Raw genomic sequence first — 27,688 nt, forward strand, 5'->3', positions numbered from 1 at the left:
AATGTAGAATGTTTCATTAATATAAGAAAATAATCATTTAATTTCTTTGATACCATGAAAGTCACTCCTACCTTGTGGTCCGTGCACAACTATTTTCTTTGCTGATGGTACATTTGCTGTAAGAAGAATTGATGCATCACATTGCTCTTTCCTAAGAATTTGCTTCAAATCTTTGAACATAATCCCATGCACACTGTGCACTACCTGTAACAGAGAAAATAAAAATCACAATTTTAGCTCATTAATTACAAAAAATATTCAGAACAGTGAAATGTTTTGGATTAAAGTTCAACAACAGTATGTGTAGTAAAACCCAGGTTTAGGTTTTCTGTGATTTTCTTTCAGCCACACAATACAAATTCTGGGAAGATTCCTTGGAAAACAGCATCTCCAATTTCCTTCCTATCCTTTCCCATTCTGAGCTTGCAATCAGTCTCTGATGGTTTCAAAATCACTGGAATATTACATCATAATCTTCTTTCCTTCTTTGAAAGATTAACTGTGTGAATGGCCAAATATGTCGAGTGAATGTAGATTTCAGGCACCACTGCTCAGTCTGGCTGCCAAGCACCAAGAGGCTAACCCATCAGTGAAGGACCATGCAGTAACATCGCTTCATCAACAGCATTGCATACAGGGGTGTCAGCAACACTGGAAGCTCTAATTTGTATATTTAACATACATGTGTACCATGTAGACTGTTTCTGGTTGCTGCTTATCATATCTTGTTATCATCTGGTTCATGCTCTGTAGCAGACTGCTCCAGCTTGTGTGCCCTCCAACAGGCATCTTGGCACCCACATGCACAGGTGGGCAGGAGTGGGCAAACAGCTGATGTGATGCTGTCAGGCAGCTGGACCACAGCCTACAGGATCATAATGCACTGGCTAAACAGATGCAGGTAGGGTGGCTAGCACATGCAGAGAATGCGTGTAATAGGGCTGCCTGGTGATTAACGTACACTAACTGCATCTTCACGAGGGCAGGTTGAGGGCTCCCTGGAGGGGCCTGTATCAAGTACGATAGCATTGGAAAGCCAACTATAAGGTCATACACTGATTGTACCTCTGCCTTTGAAATTTTACACAAGTAAATGAGTTCATGAAGAAAAGTATTATTTTTAAGCAAACAATAACATTCTCCTTTCCTTTTTAATGGACTTGCATAGTTATCTGCCCGTAATTAAATAAACCAGTTTGATGCTCCAACTAACCTGAGCTGGCAAGGATTCTGAATTCCACATAGAAGTTGAATTCCTACTAGCCCTGTAATGAGAAGCTGTTGAAACAGTATATTCAACTGTTGCTAGGCAGAAGCCACAACAACAAACCCATCTCCTATATAAGTATTACAACAATGAAATGAAACGGAAAAGGAGTGAAACAGAATGAATGAATCTGTTTGTGGCATGTTGAGCACCTTTTCCACACAGATAATGTCCAGTGACCTTGTGCACTTGCGGTTTCTTTTTTATCATCCTTGCACTTTTGTGCTTCTTGCTTGTTAAGCAAGTTCATTTCAAGCCAGTTCACTTGCTTTGTGATACATGCTGCTCCCTGCACAATATGCAAGCTAAATCAACATACTGGAGACTTAGCTTTAGTCCATTAATGAAGAAGTGCAAGCATTCGGAAGATTGGTGATATACTTTGCAAGATAGTTTGCATTAAAATAAATTTCAGTCCAATTAAATTTAATGTTACAAGAGAAATAAGTTTCACATGGAACATACTATAACTGTCAAAACCGTTATAAAACACAGTCTGATTGTAATGTTAACACAAACATGGCTCACATTGTTTACATCAAAATAAGATGGATTGTTTGATTCCACAATGCAAAAGATTTATTTTTTACCATCCAAAGAATAGAAAGAGCTGTGCCAATAAGGTGTGGTCCTTCCTCATGTGGTGACCTCACATAGAACATCACATAACCAATTATGTAGTTGTACAAAGCAAAGGCTGCTTGCTGAGGTAAACGTGGTACAAATCGTATCAAATGCCTTAGTATCTTGAACATGAGATCCTGTTTATCTCTTGTAAGGCGCTCAAGAACATATCGCAAAAACAAAGCACTGTCTTCCACCAAGCAATTCCAAATAACCTGTAAACAAGAATCTGTAGTTAATAAGCACTTAAAATATTACACTTAAAAACAGGTATTATGAGTTATATGGACATGTCACTTGTTTATTAACCACATATAGCATCTATGTTTGATATTTGTTAATTACATGACTGAATTATGGACTTTTTGCTTCTGTTGAGCAAGTGTCACTATGGAGTGTCTGAAGTGACTGCCTACATGGCTAGGGGAAACAGCAGTAGTCATATTTTTATATGAATTAAAAAGTCAAATACTGATTAAGAACTAAGGAAATAAACCATCAATCACATGCCAGCAGAGTACCAAAAACTAAGCCTCCTTCTTCTGTATCAGGCTTGCATCAGTTCTCTCCAACTCTAAAATACTCACACAATTCCTTAAAGATATTTTTCCTAGTTTGGACTGAATATGCTGGTAAGTGTGTGATTAATATCTTTGACCTGTATTTTGAAGCCAATTGTTTTTGACTTCCTGGGGGAGATTAGATGTGTTTGACCTGTTAATCAGATAATACTATTGTTACAGATGGTGGTGCACAGTGTTACATTTTGCAACTTATGTTAACTGGATGTGGACACAGCTACAATCAAAAATATGACAGGTGAGGTTCAGATGCCTGGTGAAGTAGAAAAGTGATGTGAACAGTTAATTATGTCCTCAAAAGCAAAATGAATGCCCATAGAATTTTTCACAAAAAGAAGTCAACAATGATAATATTATTCAAAAATTAAATAATTAGATACATAATGAGAAAGTGCTTGTTATTGTGGGGGAGAAAGGGAATACAGCTGCATTGATTCACGAAACAATTAAATTCAAATGACTGAAAAATTATTTAGGAAGAATAACAATGAAGAAGTTAAAATGAATGAGACACAGAGATTTCAGAAAGAAGTAAACAATAAGATAGATAATATGAATTTTCTGTCTTCAGGTAAAGATAAGAGGTACCTGTTTTGAGAGCACAAATTAAACTAAATAAAGAAGAAGGTAGTGAGCAATATAGACTGTCCTACATCCCAAATAAATAGATAGCTCAACAAAATATTGTAAGTGAATTTTATTTATAAATAATCTTATAACATTAGAAACAATGTGACTTTTCCCCATAAATTAAAAGATATTGATATACCAGATGGTGGTACTTATACTTTAATGAGAACTGATATACAAATATACCTTTTCAAAAAGTCTTAGAACTTATTAAAATAAATCTGGTACATAACAAACATCTAGGCCAAACTGAAGTAGTAGAACTGATATAAATATTACAGTTTGTTCTTTCATATAACAATTTTATGTTCAATAATAAATGTTGCAGGGAAAGCAATTGGCTTGCTATGGAAAACAGCTTAGTGTGAACCATTGCAGATATCTTTATTAAGCAGCGAGATAAGTTTTTTTCAAGGCTAATCCAGAAGACAAGCTTTTTTCAAGGCAAATCCAGACATAGTTACCAACATACTAATTTTCAAAAGGTACATTGATGACTCAGTGGACGAAACACAAATAGAGAGCTTGGTCAAAAACTGAGCAGCATGCATGTCAAGATCAGATTAGATTAGATTAGATTAATTATTCATTCCACAGACCCACAAAAGAGGGGATCCTCCTGGGTGTGGAACATGTCAAATTCACAGCAGAGCATGAAGTAAACAGAAATAATTTTTTTTTTTTTTTTAGATTTGGCAATTTATAACAAAAATGACAGCCATGCATTTCAACTGACAGTTACCGACATGATTACTGATGCCCATTCTTATCATCATTCCTATCATTCTCTACATCAGAAACACATGTACTTTTACTCCATCACATATAGAATAAAAATGACTTCCCTATACCACTCAGGAACACAGAAAGAAATATAGACCTCTGCAAATGATTATGACCCACACATACATAGTGAACACCATACATAACAAAATCAAAAAATATATAAAGAAAAGAAATAAACGAAATTTACAGACAGCTGTATCAACCAGACAAGTAGATCCTATGACTTGAGTTTTAGAGAGCACATCTACTCCACCGATAAAACAGCATTAGGCTTACAATTGCAAAAGGAGTAATACAGTATTGATAGCACTAAACTAAAACTAAAAATTTTACATACATTTAAAAATAGTAAATCATTAGATTTTTAGAAGAACTGGATATTTATATAACAAAACGGAAGGAACTGAATAAACTCCTAAATGGCCAGAATGAGTTTCAACAGATGCATATTTTAATATTTAGGATGATTTATATAGTTGAGGCATTTGCTTTTCACTGAATATGTACCCCAGCTGATGATGGGACCTCCCCATGAGTGAGCATGTACTGTGCCATATGGGTTGCACTGCACTTCCTAACATCTGCCCTGATAATGGAACATCTCACATACAGAAGATGAGTACCAGCGAGCTGCAGCAGGGAAGTGCTCTGGTCACCCATTCCATTTCGTCTCTTCTAAGCCTAAGGGCAGTGGTGTAAGCATCTAACAGCCTAAATGCAGTGCCGTCAGGCATCGGAAATACATACCATAGGGATTTAATGAATTTGAATAGATAAAAAATCTACTCACCTAGTATCAGTAGGAGAACACACTTATAAAAGTATGGAAATTTTTAAGCTTACAGAGCACTGGCACTATGTCCTCCAAGAAGGGTTGAAGGGGAAGGAAGGGGGGAGACTGGTGAGGTTCAGGAAATGAGAAGAGTTCAGAAAAGTCACCCAGAGCCCAGCTCAGGGGACACTTACTGGACAGGATGAGAGATTGAAAGTTTAGAGTGAAGAAAGAAATACCAAGACAAAAGAAATTAATGTGCAAGAGTAAGTCAATTATTATCCGCAAAGTAGTTGTAAAATTTTATTGTAATCAAATAGGAAACTTACAAGAACATCATTTTTCAACATAGTCTCCTTGCATTTCAATGCACTTGGTCCGTCGTTCTACAAGCTTCTTGATGCCCTCATAAGAGAAGGTTCTCAGTTGAGCTGCAAGCCAGGAATGCACCACTTCTTTCACTGCTTCGTCTGAGTCAAATCAATGACCCCTTAATGCCTGAGTGAACCAGACAAGGGATAGTCAGAAGAGGAAAGATCGGAACTATATCAAAGATGATCCAATACTTCAAATTTAAGTTTCTGAAGTGTTTCAGCAGTGTGGGCAGCAGTATGTGGACGGGCGTTGTCTTGCAACAACATAACATCTTTTGACAGCAATCCTCGGTGTTTGCTTCCAATTGTAGGCTTTAGCCTGGCAGTAATAATCTCACTGTAACATACACTGTTTACTGTTGTGCCCCTATCCCCATAATGTTGCAGTACTGGACCTTGTGTGCCCCCGAAAACCGTAAGCATCAGTTTTCCTGCAGATGGTTGAGTCTTGAACTCTTCTTGCATGGCGAATTTGGATGTTTCCAATACATACTCTCCTGTTTACTCTCTGGCTCGTAATGATGGATCCATGTTTTGTCACCAGTAATGATCTTCTCTAAGAAGTTGTCCCCTTCGTTACCATAATGATCCAAATGTTTTTTGCAGATGTCCAAGAGCATTTGTTTATGCAACTGTGTGAGTTGTTTTGGGATCCATCTTGCACAAACTTTATGAAACCCAAGTCTGTTGCGGGGGATTTCATAGGCAGAACCATGACTAATTTGCAGACGATGTGCCTCTTTATCAATAGTTAATCGTCTATCTAAGAGAATCATTTCACATGACCGCTCACTGGTTTCTTCATTTGTGGAGGTAAACGGTTGACTGGCTCCTTTGTATGTAACACTTGTGCAACCTTTTCGGAATTTTTCAATCCATTCGTAGACACTCCGTTGTGGTAAAACACTGTTCCCATACTGTACTGAAAGTCTTTGATGAATTTCGGCCCCTGATACGCCTACCGACCACAAAAAACGGATCACTGAACATTGCTCTTCTTTGGTGCAAATAGACAGCAGAGCAGCCATGATTTACAACATGGCAGCAATAATGAAACTAACCTAGCAGCTTGAAAATTGCAAATATACAACAATAAATAACCAAAGCATGTGTCATCAACATACAATGACAGTACTACCAAAATAAACAAAAATATAACTAAATTACGGATTATAATTGACTTAGCCTCATAATTTGAGGCCATGTAAGTGGCAAGAACCAAAGACATATTGTAACACTCATTCTGACCTGTGGAGCTGTGAGAAACTGGTGTCTGGAGGAAGAATCGAGATGGCATGTGTGATGGAACAGGAGCTGAAGTTACGACTGGCATGTTGTAGAGCATGCTCTGCAGCAGGCTATTGTAAGTTGCCAGTATACATCCTTTGCCTATGCCCATTCATTCTGATGACTTGGTGGTAGTCTTGCCAATCTAACAAGCCAAACAGCATTTACATAACACCTGGTTCATGGACATGTGTTGTTTCACAGATGGCAATCACTTTGATAGTATATGTGTTGCCATTTACAAGGCTGGTATACGTCGTAAACGGAGGGTACTTACTGCAAGTCTTATAGTGGGGATAGTCACAGGGATAGGAACCTCAGGATAGGGAAATGGCTGAAGAAGGAGCATAGGGTCTGACAAGGATATTGCAGAGATTGGGAGGGTGACTAAAAGTTATTCTAGGTGTGATGGGAAAAATGTCAGACAGAATTGGCCTCATTTCAGGGCACAATTTTAAAAAGTGAGAGTGTTTTCAAAGTAGTTGATTAATACATTCAATATCAGGATAAAAATGAGTTACAAGATGTGTACTACATTGTTTTTTAGATGGGTCAGCAGTAACAGGATTGGATGCGGTGCCCTGGGAAATCTGCTTTTGAACTAGGCTGTTGGAATAATTGTATCCAGTGAAGGCTGGGGTGACAACTGTGGTGTATTGTTGTAAAGTGTCTGCATCTGAACAAATACATTTGTCTCAAATGCAAAGATGTATGGGAGGGAACATTTGGCACAGAAAGGTTGGCAACTATCAAAATATAAGCACTCTTGTTTTTCAGTAGATTTATTGAGAACAGAAATGTCAGGCTGATCCTCACTGGGAGTGAGGTCAACGTCAATTAAAGTGGCATGGTATTCAGACTAGGACAATAATTCAGAATAGGACAATGTGAAATTTAACTGGGAGAATGTATTTAGAGATTCCAAGAATTCAGTCTCACCATGAATCCATTTGGCAGAGAAGTCATCAATGTATTTGAAACAAATACAAGGCTGAAGGCTCATGGATCCTTGGAAGGCCCCCTCTAAGTGACCCATGAAACAGTTGGCACAGGAAGCAACCAGCCTGGTTCCCATGGCCATGCCCCTGATCAGTTTGTATGTCTGCTCCTCAAAGATACAGTCGTTTTTCATACATATGCTTCCACAAAACATCATTTTCTCAGCAATAGACAATTTCAGGAAGCTTCATAAGAAATTGTACCTACTGCATAACAAGCACAAAACAAAACATATATCTGCCCACAGGTAGACATAATTTGAAACACATTCACCAAAGCGAAGCCTTTAAAAATATTACCACTGGAGCTGTCTAAAAACACCAAGAAATTCTGGTCACATCTGTCACTGTACAGACACTTGTAGATGAGACAAGAGCTGGAAGGAAGACTTTTGTGTTAGAATACAGCTTAATAAGCTAATCTTGAATAAGACCATAAGGCTCAACAGACACTCTCTCAAGTTCTATACAGAATTTGCGGTCTCCCATCCTTCATCAAAGACACCAACCACTTTCTCACATGCCTGGAATCCTTACCCAGTCTGTTATTCCCGGAAACCATCCTTGTAACCATTGATGCCACTTCCCTATACACAAATATCCTGCACGTCCAGGGACTCGCTGCAATGGAGCACTTCCTTTCACGCCGATCACCTGCCACCCTACCTAAAACCTCTTTCCTCATCACCTTAGCCAGCTTCATCCTGACCCACAACTTCTTCACTTTTGAAGGCCAGACATACCAACAATTAAAGGGAACAGCCATGGGTACCAGGATGGCCCGCTCGTATGCCAACCTATTTATGGGTCGCTTAGAGGAAGCCTTCTTGGTTACCCAAGCCTGCCAACCCAAAGTTTGGTACAGATTTATTGATGACATCTTTATGATCTGGACTCACAGTGAAGAGCAACTCCAGAATCTCCTCTCCAACCTCAACTCCTTTGGTTCCATCAGATTCACCTGATCCTACTCCAAATCCCATGCCACTTTCCTTGACGTTGACCTCCATCTGTCCAATGGCCAGCTTCACAAATCCGTCCACATCAAACCCACCAACAAGCAACAGTACCTCCATTATGACAGCTGCCACCCATTCCATATCAAACGGTCCCTTCCCTACAGCCTAGGCCTTTGTGGCAAACGAATCTGCTCCAGTCCTGAATCCCTGAACCATTACACCAACAACCTGAAAACAGCTTTTGCATCCCGCAACTACCCTCCCAACCTCGTACAGAAGCAAATAACCAGAGCCACTTCCTCATCCCCTCAAACCCAGAACCTCTCACAGAAGAACCCTAAAACTGCCCCACTTGTGACAGGATACTTCCCGGGACTGGATCAGACTCTGAATGTGGCTCTCCAGCAGGGATACGACTTCCTAAAATCCTGCCCCAAAATGAGATCCATCCTTCATGAAATCCTCCCCATTCCACCAAGAGTGTCTTTCTGCCGTCCTAACCTTCATAACCTCTTGGTTCATCCCTATGAAATCCCCAAACCACCTTCCCTACCCTCTGGCTCCTACCCTTGTAACCACCCCCGGTGTAAAACCTGTCCTATGCACCCTCCCACCACCACCTACTCCAGTCCTGCAACCCGGAAGGTGTACACGATCAAAGGGAGAGCCACGTGTGAAAGCTCCCACGTGATTTACCAACTGACCTGCCTACACTGTGAAGCTTTCTATGTGGGAATGACCAGCAACAAACTGTCCATTCGCATGAATGGACACAGGCAGACAGTGTTTGTTGGTAATGAGGATCACCCTGTGGCTAAACATGCCTTGGTGCATGGCCAGCACATCTTGGCACAGTGTTACACCGTCCGAGTTATCTGGATACTTCCCACCAACACCAACCTATCCGAACTCCGGAGATGGGAACTCGCCCTTCAGTATATCCTCTCTTCTTGATATCCGCCAGGCCTCAAGCTCCGCTAATTTCAAGTTGCCGCCGCTCATACCTCACCTGTCTTTCAACAACTTCTTTGCCTCTGTACTTCCGCCTCGACTGACATCTCTGCCCTTACTCTTTGCCTTTAAATATGTCTGCTTTTGTCTGTGCATGTGCGGATGGATGTGTGTGTGTGTGTGTGTGTGTGTGTGTGTGTGAGTGAGTGTACACCTGTCCTTTTTTCCCCCTAAGGGAAGTCTTTCCGCTCCCGGGATTGGAATGACTCCTTACCCTTTCCCTTAAAACCCACATCCTTTCGTCTTTCCCTCTCCTTCCCTCTTTCCTGAAGAAGCAACCATCGGTTGAGAAAGCTAGTATTTCTGTGTGTGTGTTTGTGTGTTTTGTTCATTGTGCCTGTCTGCTGGCGCTTTCCTGTTTGGTAAGTCTTGGAATCTTTGTTTTTAATATAAACTTCCACATGGGAAAAATATATTAAAAACAAAGATTCCAAGACTTACCAAGCGGGAAAGCGCCGGCAGACAGGCACATGAACAAAACACACAAACACACACACAGAATTACAAGCTTTCGCAACTGGCAGTTGCTTCGTCAGGAAAGAGGGAAGGAGAGGGAAAAATGAAAGGATGTGGGTTTTAAGGGAGAGGGTAAGGAGTCATTCCAATCCCGGCAGCGGAAAGACTTCCCTTAGGGGAAAAAAAGGACAGGTGTACACTCGCACACACACACACATATCCATCCGCACATACACAGACACAAGCAGACATATTTAAAGGCAAAGAGTTAAGGGCAGAGATGTCATTCGAGGCGGAAGTACAGAGGCAAAGAAGTTGTTGAAAGACAGGTGAGGTATGAGCGGCGGCAACTTGAAATTAGCGGAGGTTGAGGCCTGGCGGATATCGAGAAGAGAGGATATACTGAAGGGCGAGTTCCCATCTCCGGAGTTCGGATAGGTTGGTGTTGGTGGGAAGTATCCAGATAACTCGGACGGTGTAACACTGTGCCAAGATGTGCTGGCCGTGCATCAAGGCATGTTTAGCCACAGGGTGATCCTCATTACCAACAAACACTGTCTGTCTGTGTCCATTCATGCGAATGGACAGTTTGTTGCTGGTCATTCCCACATAGAAAGCATCACAGTGCAGGCAGGTCAGTTGGTAAATCACGTGGGTGCTTTCACATGTGGCTCTCCCTTTGATCGTGTACACCTTCCGGGTTACAGGACTGGAGTAGGTGGTGGTGGGAGGGTGCATAGGACAGGTTTTACACCGGGGGCGGTTGCAAGGGTAGGAGCCAGAGGGTAGGGGAGGTGGTTTGGGGATTTCATAGGGATGAACCAAGAGGTTACGAAGGTTAGGTGGACGGCGGAAAGACACTCTTGGTGGAGTGGGGAGGATTTCATGAAGGATGGATCTCATTTCGGGGCAGGATTTTAGGAAGTCGTATCCCTGCTGGAGAGCCACATTCAAGGTCTGATCCAGTCCCGGGAAGTATTCTGTTACAAGTGGGGCACTTTTGGGGTTCTTCTGTGAGAGGTTCTGGGTTTGAGGGGATGAGGAAGTGGCTCTGGTTATCTGCTTCTGTACCAGGTTGGGATGGTAGTTGCGGGATGCGAAAGCTGTTTTCAGGTTGTTGGTGTAATGGTCGAGGGATTCAGGACTGGAGCAGATTCGTTTGCCACGAAGGCCTAGGCTGTAGGGAAGGGACCGTTTGATATGGAATGGGTGGCAGCTGTCATAATGGAGGTCCTGTTGCTTGTTGGTGGGTTTGATGTGGACGGATGTGTGCAGCTGGCCATTGGACAGATGGAGGTCAACATCTAGGAAAGTGCCTCGCTGCAATGGAGCACTTCCTTTCACGCCGATCACCTGCCACCCTACCTAAAACCTCTTTCCTCGTCACCTTAGCCAGCTTCATCCTGACCCACAACTTCTTCACTTTTGAAGGCCAGACATACCAACAATTAAAGGGAACAGCCATGGGTACCAGGATGGCCCCCTCGTATGCCAACCTATTTATGGGTCGCTTAGAGGAAGCCTTTTTGGTTACCCAAGCCTGCCAACCCAAAGTTTGGTACAGATTTATTGATGACATCTTCATGATCTGGACTCACAGTGAAGAACAACTCCAGAATTTCCTCTCCAACCTCAACTCCTTTGGTTCCATCAGATTCACCTGGTCCTACTCCAAATCCCATGCCACTTTCCTAGATGTTGACCTCCATCTGTCCAATGGCCAGCTGCACACATCCGTCCACATCAAACCCACCAACAAGCAACAGTACCTCCATTATGACAGCTGCCACCCATTCCATATCAAACGGTCCCTTCCCTACAGCCTAGGCCTTCGTGGCAAACGAATCTGCTCCAGTCCTGAATCCCTCGACCATTACACCAACAACCTGAAAACAGCTTTCGCATCCCGCAACTACCCTCCCAACCTGGTACAGAAGCAGATAACCAGAGCCACTTCCTCATCCCCTCAAACCCAGAACCTCTCACAGAAGAACCCCAAAAGTGCCCCACTTGTAACAGAATACTTCCCGGGACTGGATCAGACTTTGAATGTGGCTCTCCAGCAGGGATACGACTTCCTAAAATCCTGCCCCGAAATGAGATCCATCCTTCATGAAATCCTCCCCACTCCACCAAGAGTGTCTTTCCGCCGTCCACCTAACCTTCGTAACCTCTTGGTTCATCCCTATAAAATCCCCAAACCACCTCCCCTACCCTCTGGCTCCTACCCTTGCAACCGCCCCCGGTGTAAAACCTGTCCTATGCACCCTCCCACCACCACCTACTCCAGTCCTGTAACCCGGAAGGTGTACACGATCAAAGGGAGAGCCACATGTGAAAGCACCCACGTGATTTACCAACTGACCTGCCTGCACTGTGATGCTTTCTATGTGGGAATGACCAGCAACAAACTGTCCATTCGCATGAATGGACACAGACAGACAGTGTTTGTTGGTAATGAGGATCACCCTGTGGCTAAACATGCCTTGATGCACGGCCAGCACATCTTGGCACAGTGTTACACCGTCCGAGTTATCTGGATACTTCCCACCAACACCAACCTATCCGAACTCCGGAGATGGGAACTCGCCCTTCAGTATATCCTCTCTTCTCGATATCCGCCAGGCCTCAACCTCCGCTAATTTCAAGTTGCCGCCGCTCATACCTCACCTGTCTTTCAACAACTTCTTTGCCTCTGTACTTCCGCCTCGAATGACATCTCTGCCCTTAACTCTTTGCCTTTAAATATGTCTGCTTGTGTCTGTGTATGTGCGGATGGATATGTGTGTGTGTGTGCGAGTGTACACCTGTCCTTTTTTTCCCCTAAGGGAAGTCTTTCCGCTGCCGGGATTGGAATGACTCCTTACCCTCTCCCTTAAAACCCACATCCTTTCATTTTTCCCTCTCCTTCCCTCTTTCCTGACGAAGCAACTGCCAGTTGCGAAAGCTCGTAATTCTGTGTGTGTGTTTGTGTGTTTTGTTCATGTGCCTGTCTGCCGGCGCTTTCCCGCTTGGTAAGTCTTGGAATCTTTGTTTTTAATATATATATATATATATTGTTTGAGTTTCCCCACACAGTCACTCCATACTGTTCCCCACACAGTCACTCCATACTGTTAAGTATGGTTCGAAAAGTCCATGATACACTACATTGAATTTGATTGAATTGAATTTTATTTGATCTTGTAAGATTACATTGTGTACAGTAAATGTACTTGTAATATAGGACATGTCAAAGTGTTAACATTCCTTATCACTTATTTTTCTACACCTTTAGCTTACATTTTTACATTGCTGATAATGAGTAACAATATATACAAATTTAATGGCATAAGTATTCTGCAACACTGTAAAACTCTTTTTCAGTGAGATAGTCTTTAAGTTTCTTTGGAAAGTCATTGTGAAGTACACTATCTTTCAGGGTTTTTGGTAGACTTCTTAGTAGTCTGATACCAAAGTACTGGGGTCCTTTTCTAGCAATGCCAGTCGGTGGGGTATGCTCCGTACTTCATTCTTCTTTCTTGTATTGTGGGTGTGTACACTAGCATTTGTAATCCAGTCCTCACTACCTTTTGTGATGTACATTATTGTTTTGTATATATACAATGATAAAAAGTTAAGATATTTAAATTCTTGAAACAGTTTCTGCATGTTTCAGAGGACTTTCTTCTTAAAATGGTCCTAATTGCTTTTTTTTGTAATGTGAACACTCGTTTTGTCTCTTGTTTGTTTGAGTTTCCCACACAGTCACTCCATACTGTAAGTATGGTTCGAAAAGTCTATGATACACTGTACACAGAAGGTTCTTGTCTGAATACTGTGATAGCTGCATCATTAAGAATATGACAGAGCTCTGTTTCTTACAGACATTATTAATATGTTTTTTCCATTTCAGTTCATTTTCCCAAGAATACCTAAGAATCTAGCAGATTCTACTTCTTCCAACCTTGTTCCATCAACCTCTAAATCCATGTCTACAGCCTTTTCCTTGTTTTTAAACACTGCATACATAGTCTTTTTTTTAGATTTATAACCAGTTCATTTTCCAACAGCCATTGAGCTGTGACATTTGCAGATATGTATGCTCTTCTCTCAAGCTATTCCATATTTTGGTCACTATTTAGTATTGTCATGTCATCAGCATACAATATTTTCTTTTCTTCCTCCTCAACACCTATATCATTAAGAAATACATTAAATAACAGTGGCCCCATTACCAAACCCTGCGGCACTCCATATTTGATGGATCTGGTTTCTCATTGGTACGAGTTTCCTAATGATACATATTGCTTGCGGTTGCACAAGTATGATTATATCCAGTCACCTGGTTGCCCCCCGAATGCCATAGTTGCTTAATTTTTGTATCAGCATTTCATGGTCAATGGTGTCAAATGCCTTTGAAAGATCCAGAAACATTGCAGAGACAACCTTTTTCTCATCCAAGGACTGTAAAATGTATTCTGTTAGACTGACAATTGCTGATTCTGTAGATTTACCCTTTCTGAAACCATGTTGTGAGGGCATGAGAATGTTATGTTTGTCCAAATAGTTAACTAATCTGGTATACATAAGCATTTCTAGGATTTTTGAGAAACCTGATATCAGTGAAACTGGTCTGTAATTGTTGGGATCATCCCTACACCCTTTCTTGTACACTGGCACTACCTTCGTTATCTTCAGTTTTCCTGGAAAAATTGTATCTCTGAAAGAACAGTTTGCTATGTTCTTCAGTGGTGTTATTATCTCCTTACATACCAGCTTTATTACATGATTTCATCATCACCAACTGATTTCTTGGACTTCAGTTTCTGTATAGTTTTCCGTAATTCATCTTCTGTGACTAGTCTTAAGAACATAGTACTGCATGATCTTTTTGGTACCTTAATATCCTTCTGTTTTTGACTATTTCTTTCCAATTTTAGGTTTTTGACTACACTGATATAGTTATTATTCAGTATGTTTGCTATTTCCGTACCATCTGTGACCACTGTGTTGTCTATTTTAATTGATCTAATACCTTCTTCTTTGTTTTATCCATATTTTTCCTTTCTTTCAGCATTGATTGCATTCCAAGTTGCCTTTGCTTTGTTTTTTGAGTTCGCTATAGTGGTGTCAATTGCTCTTGCTTTTGCTTCTCTTATTGTTTTTCTATACTTCTTTTTTAACATTTTATAGTTTTCAGCTTCGCCCATCAGTCTCACGTCCTGAAGCTTCCTTCGCTGTTCTAGTATTTCACTGGTAATCCACTGTGTTTGATCTTGCTGCCTTTCTTGTCTCTTTACTTTGGGAAATGCTACATTAAAATGGTACTTAATTGTTGACATAAATGCATCATATTTTTCATTTACACTCTGGGCCTGTAGGGTTTCACTCCAGGTTTCCTTACTTAACATTGTTCTAAAGATGTTGATATTTTGTTCGGTGATGATTCTAATTTCTTTGGTTGTTTGTTTTGGTTCTGATAATGAGTCATTACTTGTGCAAAAGCTGATTAGTTGTCCATGATGATCAATGCCATGTAAAGAAAATATATGCCTGTGATAGAACGAGTGGACTGGCCAATCTGTTGACCACTGTAGAGAGCCAAGCAGTGGACAGCCAGTCTGTTGCTATAAAATTTCACCGACTAGTATGCTAAGCCACATCAACACTTAATAATCTGGACCAAAAGGCAGCAGGAAACATGTGACCCTTAGAGCTAGTTGAGGCAGAATTATTGTAGGTCTTGTGCTTGCCCAATCACTAAAGGTTGCTAGGACCATACTAAACATGCAGAAGGTTTGCTCATCAGAAAGCTGTTGATGAGCTCACATGCCTATGGGGTATCTAATCAGATTTTCTAATGGACTGAAAAGTAATATCAATGAAGTGCACTGTTCATGTTACACAGTGCTGAATTACAGAATAGTATCAGTCATAACATACGAATTTTTTGGAAGATGATGCAGATGTCTATGAGGAAATTCTATCTGGTAAAAACTGTGCTACCACCCAGTTATAACTTGACAAAAATCAACCTAATGTAAAAATGGGCAACTAGTTCCTAATATGGGAAACGCTAAGTTGTAAACTTTATGAAGCATAAAAGTGTGGTACCTTTCAAAAACCTGATTAATGAATCATGACTACAACAACTACAACAAATAATGTCTTACAAACATTTGAAAGAAATGGTAAGTAGAGATATGATGTGGAACGCCACACAGGCTCAGATGTAGGTAGGAAACTGGTATACTAAATTCTGTTTACAAAAGAGATTCAATACAAAACACCTGTACTGCACATAATTAAATACTTTTCAAAGTGTTGGACCTGTTATTGGTTGAACAACAGTGGACATCAAACATACAACGTACACAAAGAAGGATGGTATGAATGGTAAAGGACTTGTCTGATTCGTGAGGGGGTGTAAAATAAAGATTGGAAGCCCTTAATAGCTGAAGCTTAAAAAAAAGAACTTGGGCATCTTGTGAGATCCTGCTAAGATAACTTCAAGAACAGTTTTTAAGGTAGCAACTAAAAATATTCTTCAGCCACCTATGTGTCTGTCATGTAGAGGAACACAGATAAAATTAGGTAAATAACATTTTTTACAGAGCTGCATAAGTAGTAATTTCTCCCATGTTAGGTCCATGAGTGCAATCGGAAGAAACATTACACGCTTCATGGTCATTCACAGAGTATATATGTGGCTACAGAGGTAGATGTTGGAGCATAATTAAGAATTTCATAAATAGTATACATAGTATGTCAACCCCTGAGATTTTTTCAATTATACCTGGTAAGCAACCTCATACACTGCATTACCATCTGGTGAAACAGCTGCATCATCAAGAAGGTTTATAATTTGAATGACAGCTGAACAAAGACATGATGGAAATAGTGAATGTGCAGAATGGATGTGATGGGTTGCATTCCTCTGCTGGTTCTCAGCTTGCTCTTCATCTCCTCCTGTCATAAAAGATAGAAGAAGAAAATATCTTCAGTCACAATCATTGAATAAAATTCTTTCTACTGATAACACTTACAGTGAAGTACTAATATTTTAAACAGACTAAGGATCAAATGACAGGCTATACTACATTCTTCAAAGAATTGCAGCGAAAAACATATACAAATTAATGTTCAGTTGACATTTAGCCATTACTGTTTACCATATAATCACAAATGCAGCACTTAATATCATAATTAGAAATGTATTCTTTTTGTCATTTGTCTTCTGCCTCATTTGATGTGGTCCACTATGATTTCCTACACTATGTTAATCTCATCACCTCAGAGTAAGTAGACTTTACACTCAACAACTGTAATTATTTGTGCTGCATATATGGCCTGTACAACCATTTGTAGTTTAGTAATTACTGTTGCTACAACTGTCTTTTGATTGCTGATAGCACTTCCAACATGAACATCATCAATGAGCTCAGATCTCAGACCATTGGGTCTCTTAATCTGTTCTAGGCAGTTTTTGGTAAATATTTTTCACAAGGTGTCTTGTCATGCTCATCGCTTAGAAAAAAGTAATTTTCTCAATTTCCGGATAACTAACAGTATCTCCAATGATAACAATATGATTGAGGAACATTTGCACTACAGAACTAAGGTTTTATCTAATGTTTTTAGTTACATCTAGGGGACGTCTGGTGGTCAATAGAAAGATTCAATTACAAGTTTGCCAAGACCTGACATGAAGTCTTGCCCAAACAATATCAGATGTACCTTCAATTTCTAACACAGTGGATTTGAGTCTCTTGTCTACAGAGACAAATACATCATCTATGTTTTCCATGCGGCCGGCACCGTTCATAGCTAGGTGGCACTCTCTCTCACTCAGCCGAGTTGCAGAGCACCTCTATCGCGGTTTGTGCGTACTGTCATGGCGGCACTGTTAAATGTCGTGGCACTGTCACAACAGTTGCACTAATGGAAAACATAGATGATGTATTTGTCTCTGTAGACAAGAGACTCAAATCCACTGTGTTAGAAATTGAAGGCAGTCGAATAAGAGATACTGAGTTGTTATCACGTAACCAGCTATTGTTTCTAAGTGAGTGTGTTTGAATATCCACGCAATTATTGTTGATTAAAGGTTATAACACTTTTTGGTGACGAGGTCAGATATTTTCACTGCGTTGTGGATTTGTGTGTTTGTGACGGGGCAGACATGGAACAGCTTATGCAAGCGCACATTGAACAACAAACACAGCTGACAGCTGCTATTCCGGCATTGTCGACGTCGCTTACTCATCGTCTGTTTTCCTCTTCTCCGCCTCCTTTCCCTCCTTACGACAAGGCTGCTGAAGACTGGGAGTATTATGAGAAGCATTTGTGGCAACACTTCTTGGCTTTCGGCGTTGTCGACGCTCCTATGTGTAAGTCGTTATTTCTATCTTGGATTTCCCCACGGATCTATCAGCTGCTATCTCCGTTAGCCCCTCTGCGGGAACCTGCCTCTCTGTCCTTCCAAGAAATGTGTGACTTATTGTCTAACTATTACCGAAAAAACACCCATGTTGTGCTGCCCGAGTGGCATTCTACCGGTGTCGTAAACAGCCCCATCAATCTTACCGGGCTTGGGCGGCGGAACTACACGGTCTGAGTAGGAAATGTCAGTTTGTCACGGACACTTATCATGAGTCTTATGCTGATTCAATGGTTAGGGATGCTATTCTACAGCTTGCTCCTGATAAAGAAGTTCGGCAACGTGCCCTACAACTGCCAAACCCGTCGTTGTCGGAAGTTCTAAGCATCGCTCAATCCTTTGAAGTCGCTCAATCCTTTGAAGTGTCTCACGCTGCTGGCTCACAAATAGACGCGTGGTGTGATGTGGGTGCTGTACAGTCAACTTTCGACACGGACAATTTGCCTGTTTCACAGGAGAATGAAGATGTGGCGGCGGTTCACTCGCGTAAACAACGTCGCGTTGGGCCGCAACGCTCGCAGTGAAAACAGCAACCACAGAAGCAGGTTCGTTCCACACTTCCTTCTTGTCCATGTTGTTTTGTACAGCATGACAGGGCTGCGTGTCCAAAATGTTGGGCCATGTGTAATTCATGTAGGAAAAAAGGCCACATTGATTCTGTGTGTCAGTCCCCTAAAGTTCTGTCGACGAGGACGAGGCAGCGGACATGGATGTTAACTGTGTGCTTTCTCAAACAAATAAGTTGTTTGTTACTGTTAGTGTTCTGGATAAAGACATTCGCATGCAAGTGGACACTGGCTCTGCAGTAACTCTAATTAATTCTTGCACGTATTTGGAGTTGGGCTCCCCTCCGTTGTCTCCAGTTACGCGAAATCTGAGAACTTATAATAAACAGAAAATTCCTATCATTGGCCAGTTTGATGCTTCCACTGCCTACAAGACTGTCATTAGGCCCCTCACGTTTTATGTGGTGGATCATGCGGGCACTGAAAACCTGTTTGGTTATGATGCTTTCCAGTTGTTCGGGTTCTCCATTGATGATGATGTGCACCTCATATCTGAGGATATTCTGTATCAACAGCTGGATGGATTGTGTTCTGAATTTTCGTCTGTGTTCTCTGCTGGTCTGGGTCGTGCCAAGGATTTTGAAGCCCACATTACTCTTAAACCTACAGCTCGCCCTAAGTTTTTCCGGGCACACCCTATTCCGGTGGCATTGCGTGCACCTGTCTAGGCTGAGATAGACAGGTTAACAGCTTCAGGGATTCTCCTTCCTGTTACCTCCAGCGAATGGGCATCGCCAATCATGGTGGTTTCTAAACCTAACGGGAGTCAACGCTCAGAGCCTCATTGACACTTATCCTCTTCCCCGTCCTGAGGAGTTATTTACCAAGCTCGCTGGGGGCCAGATCTTTTCCAAACCTGACTTATCGCAGGCGTACCATCAGTTGCCGTTGGATGCTTCTTCAAAGGAATTTTTCGTCATCAACACTCCTTGTGGGTCGTATCAGTACCAGCGGTTACCATTAGGCGTCACTAGTGCGCCGGCCATTTTTCAGCGGTTTTTGGAACAGCTCACGGCTTCCGTTTCTGGCTGCATAAACTATCTGGATGACATTGTTGTCATGGGGGCCTCCACTGAGGAGCACCTTCGCAATTTGCGTTCACTGTTTCGGGTTTTGCATTCGGCTGGGTTGAGATGCAATCTGGACAAGTCACAGTTCTTCCAACCCTCCATTGTGTTTCTTGGTTTCCACTTGTCCTGTGAGAGTATACGTCCTCTACGTCAGCACGTTGCGGCCATTAACACTCTACCCCAGCTGTCTACGGTCAAAGAACTTCAGGCTTTTCTAGGCAAGATTGCTTATTATCACAAATTCATTCCATCCGACGGGTGTGAGCATGCTTTTGTCCGCCTGAAAGCTCATTTGCAGTCGGTGCCTTGTATTGCCACATTCCGTCCGGGTCAGCACTTGGTTCTGGCGACTGACGCGTCACAGTATGGCCTAAGGGCTGTTCTTGCCCATCAGTATGAGGATGGGTCGGAACGAACCATTGCCTATGCTTCCAAGACCCTCAACAATGCACAACGGCGTTACTCTCAAATCGAAAAGGAGGCACTCGCTATCATTTATGCTTTAAAAAAGTTCAGCGTTTTTTTGTATGCTTCTAAGTTTCACCTCATCACTGATACAAGCTGCTGGTCTCTCTGTTCAGCCCATCGGCGTCGCTTCCAGATAAGGCAGCTCACTGCCTGCAACGTTGGGCCTTATACTTGTCTCGTTTTCACTATGAGATTCACTATCGCCCCCAGCCCAGCACGCCAACGCAGACACATTGTCGCGATTGCCGATGGGCCCCAACCCGGTTTTCAATCGTGATGAACTACTCTGTTTCCGCATTGATGAGGAAGAACGTCGTGCAGTCGAGGGTTTTCCACTTACTGGTTCGCAGGTTGCATCGGCTACTGTGCCGGACCTGGTCCTGACTCAGGTTATCGGTTTTGTTCAAAGGGGTTGGCCGGACAGGACAAAGGGCCGGGCATCGGATCCCCTTCGCAACTACCATGCCTTGCGTCTTCATCTGTCTGTTCATGATGGTGTTGTTCTTCTGGCCATGGATGGCGCAACTCCATGGGTTGTGATGCCAGCCTCTCTTCGCAAAGATGTTCTCAAACTGTTCCATGAAGGCCATTGGGGTATTTCTTAGACTAATTCCCTGGCCCGCAGCCACGTTTATTGGCCCAGTATTGATTCGGACATCGCCCACATGGTTGCTGCGTGTGGTCAGTGTGCTCAACAACTGTCTGCACCTTGTACAATGCCCTCTCCATGGCCTGATCCGGGGCAGCCATGGGAACGGGTGCACGCTGACTTTGCTGGCCCCTTCCTCGGTACTTATTGGCTACTGTTGATTGACGCCTTCTCGAAGTTTCCATTTGTTGTTTGACGTTCGTCGCCCACCACTGCGGCAACGACACTGGCTTTGTCCAAAATCTTTGCGCTAGAAGGTCTTCCATCCATGATCGTCACGGACAATGGCCCTCAGTTCTCTTCACAGGCCTTCCGTGATTTTTGTACTGGACTAGGGATTCATCATGTTACAGCACCGCCATTCCATCCGCTATCAAATGGGGAGGTCGAGCGCCTTGTCCGCACTTTCAAAAGCCAGATGAAAAAATTCCTTAGTGATTTTTCCACAGGTGACGCTCTGCTGCAATTTCTGAGTTCTTATCGCTTCACGCCTCTGGGTGGGCGCAGCCCTGCTAAACTCTTTGCATGGCTGCCAACCGCGCATTCTACTGCACCTGCTTAACCCTGTCAGGCCTTGTGCTGTGTCCCCTAGTGCGAGAAAATACTTGGTGGGCTCAGACGTGTGGGCACGAGGGTATGGATCTCGCCCTAAATGGATTCCAGAGGTGGTCAAGGCTCTTTGCGGCCACCAGCCCGAGAAGGCAGTCCTGTCGCTGCTGCCGATCTACCGTACGTGTTGATGCAGCCGACGTCGCTACCGCTTCCGAGTGCACCGGAACCGGCCCCGCTCGCGACACCGCCTTCTCCAGGACCCATCTCGCTGGAGCACACCCCCAGGTCCATGACACCTATGGATGCTGCTCCAGAGTTTTCACCCATCATCTCTTCCAGGAGGCACGTTCCACGCACGAGTGTCCATCATGGACATTTTTGACCATACTCTTGTGTCTCTCCGCAGGATCTTCTCGGGGCCTCAAAAGAGGCCATGGATGTCTCCGCACTGTCCATGTCTCCAAGGAAGTGAGTGTTTTTTTTAAGGGGGGGAAAGTGTTGTGACAGTGCCACGACATCTAACAGTGCCGCCACGACAGTACACGCAAACGGCGATAGAGGCGCTCTGCAACTCGGCTGAGCGCGGGAGTGCCACCTAGCTACAAAAAGCGCCAGCCGCATGTCATGGCACGGCAGTCAAATAAGAGATACTAAGTTGTTATCATGTAACCAGCTATTGTTTCTAAGTGAGTGTGTTTGAATATCTACGCAATTATTGGTGATTAAAGGTTATAACACCATCCTTTCAATATACACTCAGATTTTTCACCAAAAATTTCGATGCTACCTCTTTATATTTGTAGGCAGCTCTTTGTACTGAGTTGCTTTTTTACACTGCTTCAAACTCAAACTTCATTTCAAATGCTTCTGCAGCTGATCACTAAGATTTTAATCTTTTCATCTATGGGACAGATTTCTTTTTGAGACTTTCACTAATACATCAGGGACCATACAGCTACAGTTACCTGGACTGGATGCTGGACAAGGAGTTGCTTAAGTTAAAAGAACTACTGAAAGTGCTGTTCTCCTTGGTTTTTGTGTCCTCTGTACAGGGCCTGTAGAACTACAATTAACAGCAATAGAATCAGAGCTATTCTGGAGGGGGGGGGGGGGGGGGGGGGGCAAACTGGGCATCAGACCAGGGTGACAGGTTTTAGGGGCTGGCAATATTTGGGGGAAATTGTACGAAAATCATTATCTTCAAATAAATTCCTAAAATTTGCCACTCACTGGGGAATATCAGTTGACACACATGCAGAAGTGTGTTACATAGTGTCGTTTATTCTTGATACTATCAGCAAAAGTAAGAAATAGTTTCATATACAGATGTTAATCATTCTTTTTATAACTTATGAGAGTGCAATCTTATGAATTTCATTTTTCAATTGATACATCTGTAACAGTGCGATTCATGTGGTATTAAGATATGACCACACCAGAGTGGTTTCATTAACTTTGTTAATAAACTCTTAAGAAAAGATATTTATGCACATTTTTTCCCTGTTGGTAAACAAAAGAACACATTTTTGTAACTTTCTGTGGTTTATAAGCAGAATTATTTTCTATGAAACTAATGATGAATTAACTTGTCACCGCATCTTTGCTAACTTTTTTACATTGAGCATGTGCCTGTAACAGCAGAGAGTAGCAGATGCACTTTGTACAATTTTCACATGGATGACTGAATACATTTTACTTCAGTATCAATCTCTGGCAAAAGAAAAAAGAGAAGAAGAAGCATTGAAGAAAGTTCAGTGTCTTGATGTTTTTATAAAAATCTTCAAAGAATTCGGTTATAGAAAAATATTCTCACCAACTCAAATTGTAGAAGCAGGAAGCAACATTTAGCCTAAATAAACCCAAAATGAAGGAAAAAAAAACTCTTTCACCAAAGGAAAGTGAAAATGGAATGACCATCGTAGTTGAGGACCATTTCACATTCAGTGCTGAACCATTTTTTTGGACTGAAATTGCTAAAACCAGGGACTAAATTGTAATCAAATTTTAATAAATAATTGTAATTCAAGTCTGGGGGGGGGGACCAGAGATACTTTTTACCCAGGGGCATCAGGAGTACTAAATACTGGCCTGAACAGAATCTGTACTTCCTGCAGAGGAGACACTGTCTATCAGTATCACCGGTAAGTATCTCTTGGCATTTCATCCAGCAAACTCATTTGAAGCAGGTAAATGTAAATTTTCAATATTTCCTCACTATTAAATTTAAATGTTTTTGCTGAAGATGTAGTTTCGTGTGTGAAAGTTAGAGTCTAATTAGACATAAAGTAGCTAGTTAACTCACTGAGATGTCAAGTATTCCTATATGTCACATCCACGAGCTACAGGTGAGTGGTTACCTTTTCTCATTTTTGTTTATTTTATTCATAAAAATGTATTATTCAAATTCTCCTTGTTGACTTCTATGTTTCCAAATGGTGTTTCAGTCTCAGCCATCCTCATAACATTCTGTATGTTCTTTACAGTGAATTCTGTTAATCAATACATAAAAGAAAACCCAAAGTATATAATCCACAACAGGCTTTATATAATAGAAGAAGACACAAATTATACAACTTAAGTTTATGAGATTGAAAATACATGATATACTTACTTACCTTCATCATGGTCATCCCCAACAGCATGGTAAAGACTAGGTTCATAAGCAGCCTGAACAGTAATTGGGATGGTGGTTATAAGAAAATTTTCTCGTTCAATACGTTTCTTATCCTCTTGTGCTTGGAGTGCCATTTTTATCAGTTCAGTTTGCTGTTTTTTCCGAGTTTTTGTAGCAGTTACTAGTGATCGCTGCCAAGAGAAATAGACAAAGTTAATTTAACATCATGCTGTAACTCTTCAGTAAAGCAGTCTTTTACAGGCCATTAAAACCTGAACAATTAATGATGCAAATACAAAACAAAATATTTTTTTGCAAATGTTCTGTAGGCAATCTCATAAAAGAATCCCACACCAAATATAATTACAGTATTAACAAATGCTCTAAAGAATGATTACTGTGAAATATGCATGAACTTCCTAAAATATATTTTATCAACAAACATGAAAAACTTTGAAAAATCACACATTTTATCTACATGTATACAAAACTATTTATATTGTTAAAAGTGTGTATTTCACTGACTGTGAAATCAATATATTAAATTTTTAAGGTCCCCAGTGGACTCAGCCAGTTGTTGAAAGAGATGATGGTGAATAACGGTGTAGTACTTACAGGTGAATGGCAGCATACTATGTAGCAATTAGGTTAAGTTAAGAGACAGTAATGCCAAATTAAAATTTTTTGCAAGAGAGATAAAAAACAAGCTAGACAAAATACAAAAATAAATTAGCATGAAAGTCCATAAAAGAAATCTGATGACACAAAATGTAAAGGGTTAAATTGTGAACATCAGCCTGGTGACTGTGGTGGGTCTTCCTTCCCAACACACTATACAAATTCCAGCACAATGGGCAAAAATTTTTCTAGATGTTAGGCATTTTGTGTCCTGTTAACCCACAGAAGATGCACATATATATAAGGGGTATCAACCATGAATAACATTGTACTGTACACTTCCACAGTAGATTTAGAATTGCAAGCCCATACCTGTTCCTTCTTTATTGCTTCAACTAACACAGTGATAAGTTATGTCATCCACCCAAGTGAGCTGCAGTACTATAAAATAAACAAGTGAGCTACATGAGAAAAAATTTATCATCCGCACAAGTAAATGACCCAAATTCTGAGCTAGCAGAAAAATCCCACAATGAGAGAGTTGTCTACGAGATAATTAGCAATCAAATAAGTGGTTGGCTGAGATCTGATGCATCTGTGCTGTTTAATGCTTCAAGTGGTTCATTCATGTGGAGTAACACTTTTATACGGCAACAGAGTGACATAATGAACATTTATTTTATTATTGTTTAATTAAACAGTGATTTAAATCATATAATGTATGTTTATGTTATCACTACTTACTCAAATTGAGACTAAACTGTAATTCTGCTCATACATGTTTATGTTGGTAATGTAAAGACAGCTATTCTTTACATGTGTACAAAGTATCCCGCATACCTGCTCATGCTATGAAAAATGCTGCGCTGGCTCAAGGATTAATGAAAGTAGAGTGCAAGGCCCCATTCAAATTATGGACTGTCCCCTTATCTGAAAAATCATTGCACCCTTCTAAAATGTGACAGACCAATAACTACAAAACAAAAGCACTGCACACTGCTGGAGATTTCAGCAGAGAAGCAATTCCTGCATGACGCAGCTATGAATAATCTATATGCAACTTTGAAGGACTCCCATTGCGAACTGTGGGGGGAGGCAACTAGATAGCAGTCATTTGGTTTACTTCACTGGACTCAGCAAGCTGTCCCCCAATGCAAGATCATTGTATGTTGGGTGATTCTACAGTTTGGCACTGTACATACTGTGCAGGCCTCCTTGGCAACTAGACCCACCTCTTTCTGGACCTGAGTTTTGAAGGCCCTTGAGAACCAGCTGAATTTCATCTCCTCCCATAGATGCTGCAGGCAAGACAGGGAATCCTGGAACAGCTGAACTGGCTTGAGGGAGTTGAGGAAATGTTTGTAGTTTAAGTGTGTCTCATCTGCTCCATTATTCTCAAGATTGTATGTACACATTTCATATGCAGTTCCTGTGGTAAGTGGATTCTGTCACCCCAACGTGTGAGACAGATGAAACTGAAAGTCTTCAGATGTGTATTACTATCGGTTCTGGCAATGTTTAATCAATACTGTAAGCTATGACTGTCGTGCAAATAAGACAAGACTGGAGAGTATTTCACCACACAAAAATAATCAACAAAAGACCTGCTAACTGTGTTCTCTGTGTAACAAATACATGTCAAATTGACATTTACACTGATAACCAAGGATGAGGAATAGCTTTTGCCATATGAGGTATGTGTATACACGAGATTAATATCATGGTAAAAAAGACCAAAATTTCAAGGCCACAACAGCTGTCAGTCACAGAAAGTGTCATGGTTAAACAGTGACAATTTTTCTGTTTTCCTGGAGGGGGACAGATGATGTAACAAAGTACAACGCAAAATATTTTGTATTTTATCTTAAAAGGAGGCTGCATCCATTCAGAAATACAGGTCTGATCATTTTTGTGTACCACATCATCATGACCTACATAACTGGTACTGTGAGACTAAGAAAGTAGAAAAGGGAAGTAAATTGGGTAAAATTGTATGCAGGAAAATTAAAAATGAAATATATCTTAATGTAAAGACACTAGAGGAATTACTTCTAACAACATAGGGTTCGCTCATTAACAGACTACGAAACACATTTCTTTGTTGTAAGATTTCAGATTTAGTTCACACAAAATGAAATATGCAATGACGTATTGAGCAAGTCATATCTCTGAAAGACAAGGTTGACATGTCTTCAGAATTTAACATGTGATATGATGAAACAGTAGTGATTTATCCCAGGACTTGGAACAATGATGAAAATAATGATTTTTTTAAGGGGAAGTAAATGTTCCAGCAGTTCTAATTTAGAAAATTACGACGACAAAACTTAAACATCTTCTGTACTCCATTAAAATAAGTCTTCCTACTGTAACAAACACTGGAAAAATGTACAGAAATGGCCATGCCATGTGACGCATTTAAACATACAATACTTGAAGATATTTTGCACTTGCTACATTTTTCATGGATAAATAGAATCCACATTGTATGGGAAATATAGAGCATGGCCTAAGACAGAATGAAACAAGATACTTTAAATTATATGGCTACCTAGTAAGTAGTAGTTGTAGTCAGCATCAGATATGGTGCTAAAGAGAAGGAAAAAAACAGTTGTTTTTTGAGCAGTATTGCAGAGCACGCTCACTTGAATTAGCTTGCACCGTGATACAGTATGAAGACTTCATCAACAACACAATGAAACATACAGTGGAGTGTGTCTGCCACTCACCAAATAAGAGAGTGGAATAAACTCATCAACAGCTTCGGTAAGATAATTGGCCCCATTCAACCCAGTGACCTCACAGTACTGTGTGATATAAATATTGATGCAAATTGTTAGAATATCAGTAATTTAAAATTATCACATATATTAAATTCATATTATCTTGCAAATGTGGTAACTTCAGACACCATAACAACAGATTCAACCACCAGAAGGATAGACTATGCAATAATAAACAAATGTGAAGAAGACAGTATTGAC

The 27,688-nt window shown here is 41.1% G+C and overlaps 1 protein-coding gene across 4 annotated transcripts in view; it reads right to left on the bottom strand.

Annotated features, from left to right (window-relative positions):
- The window catches only part of LOC126278568 (protein unc-80 homolog), a 953,735-nt gene that overhangs the window by 317,331 nt on the left and 608,716 nt on the right, over nt 1-27,688 (bottom strand). For all 4 annotated transcript variants that reach the window (XM_049978772.1, XM_049978771.1, XM_049978773.1 and 1 more), the window contains 4 exons: nt 24,088-24,277; nt 16,524-16,696; nt 1,858-2,106; nt 72-204 (listed from right to left, as the gene is read on the bottom strand). In XM_049978772.1, the coding sequence (XP_049834729.1) occupies nt 72-204; nt 1,858-2,106; nt 16,524-16,696; nt 24,088-24,277 (745 nt within the window). The remainder of the gene's footprint in view (nt 1-71; nt 205-1,857; nt 2,107-16,523; nt 16,697-24,087; nt 24,278-27,688) is intronic.

The sequence above is a fragment of the Schistocerca gregaria genome, chromosome 6, assembly GCF_023897955.1.
Source record: "Schistocerca gregaria isolate iqSchGreg1 chromosome 6, iqSchGreg1.2, whole genome shotgun sequence".
NCBI classification, from domain to species: domain Eukaryota; kingdom Metazoa; phylum Arthropoda; class Insecta; order Orthoptera; family Acrididae; genus Schistocerca; species Schistocerca gregaria.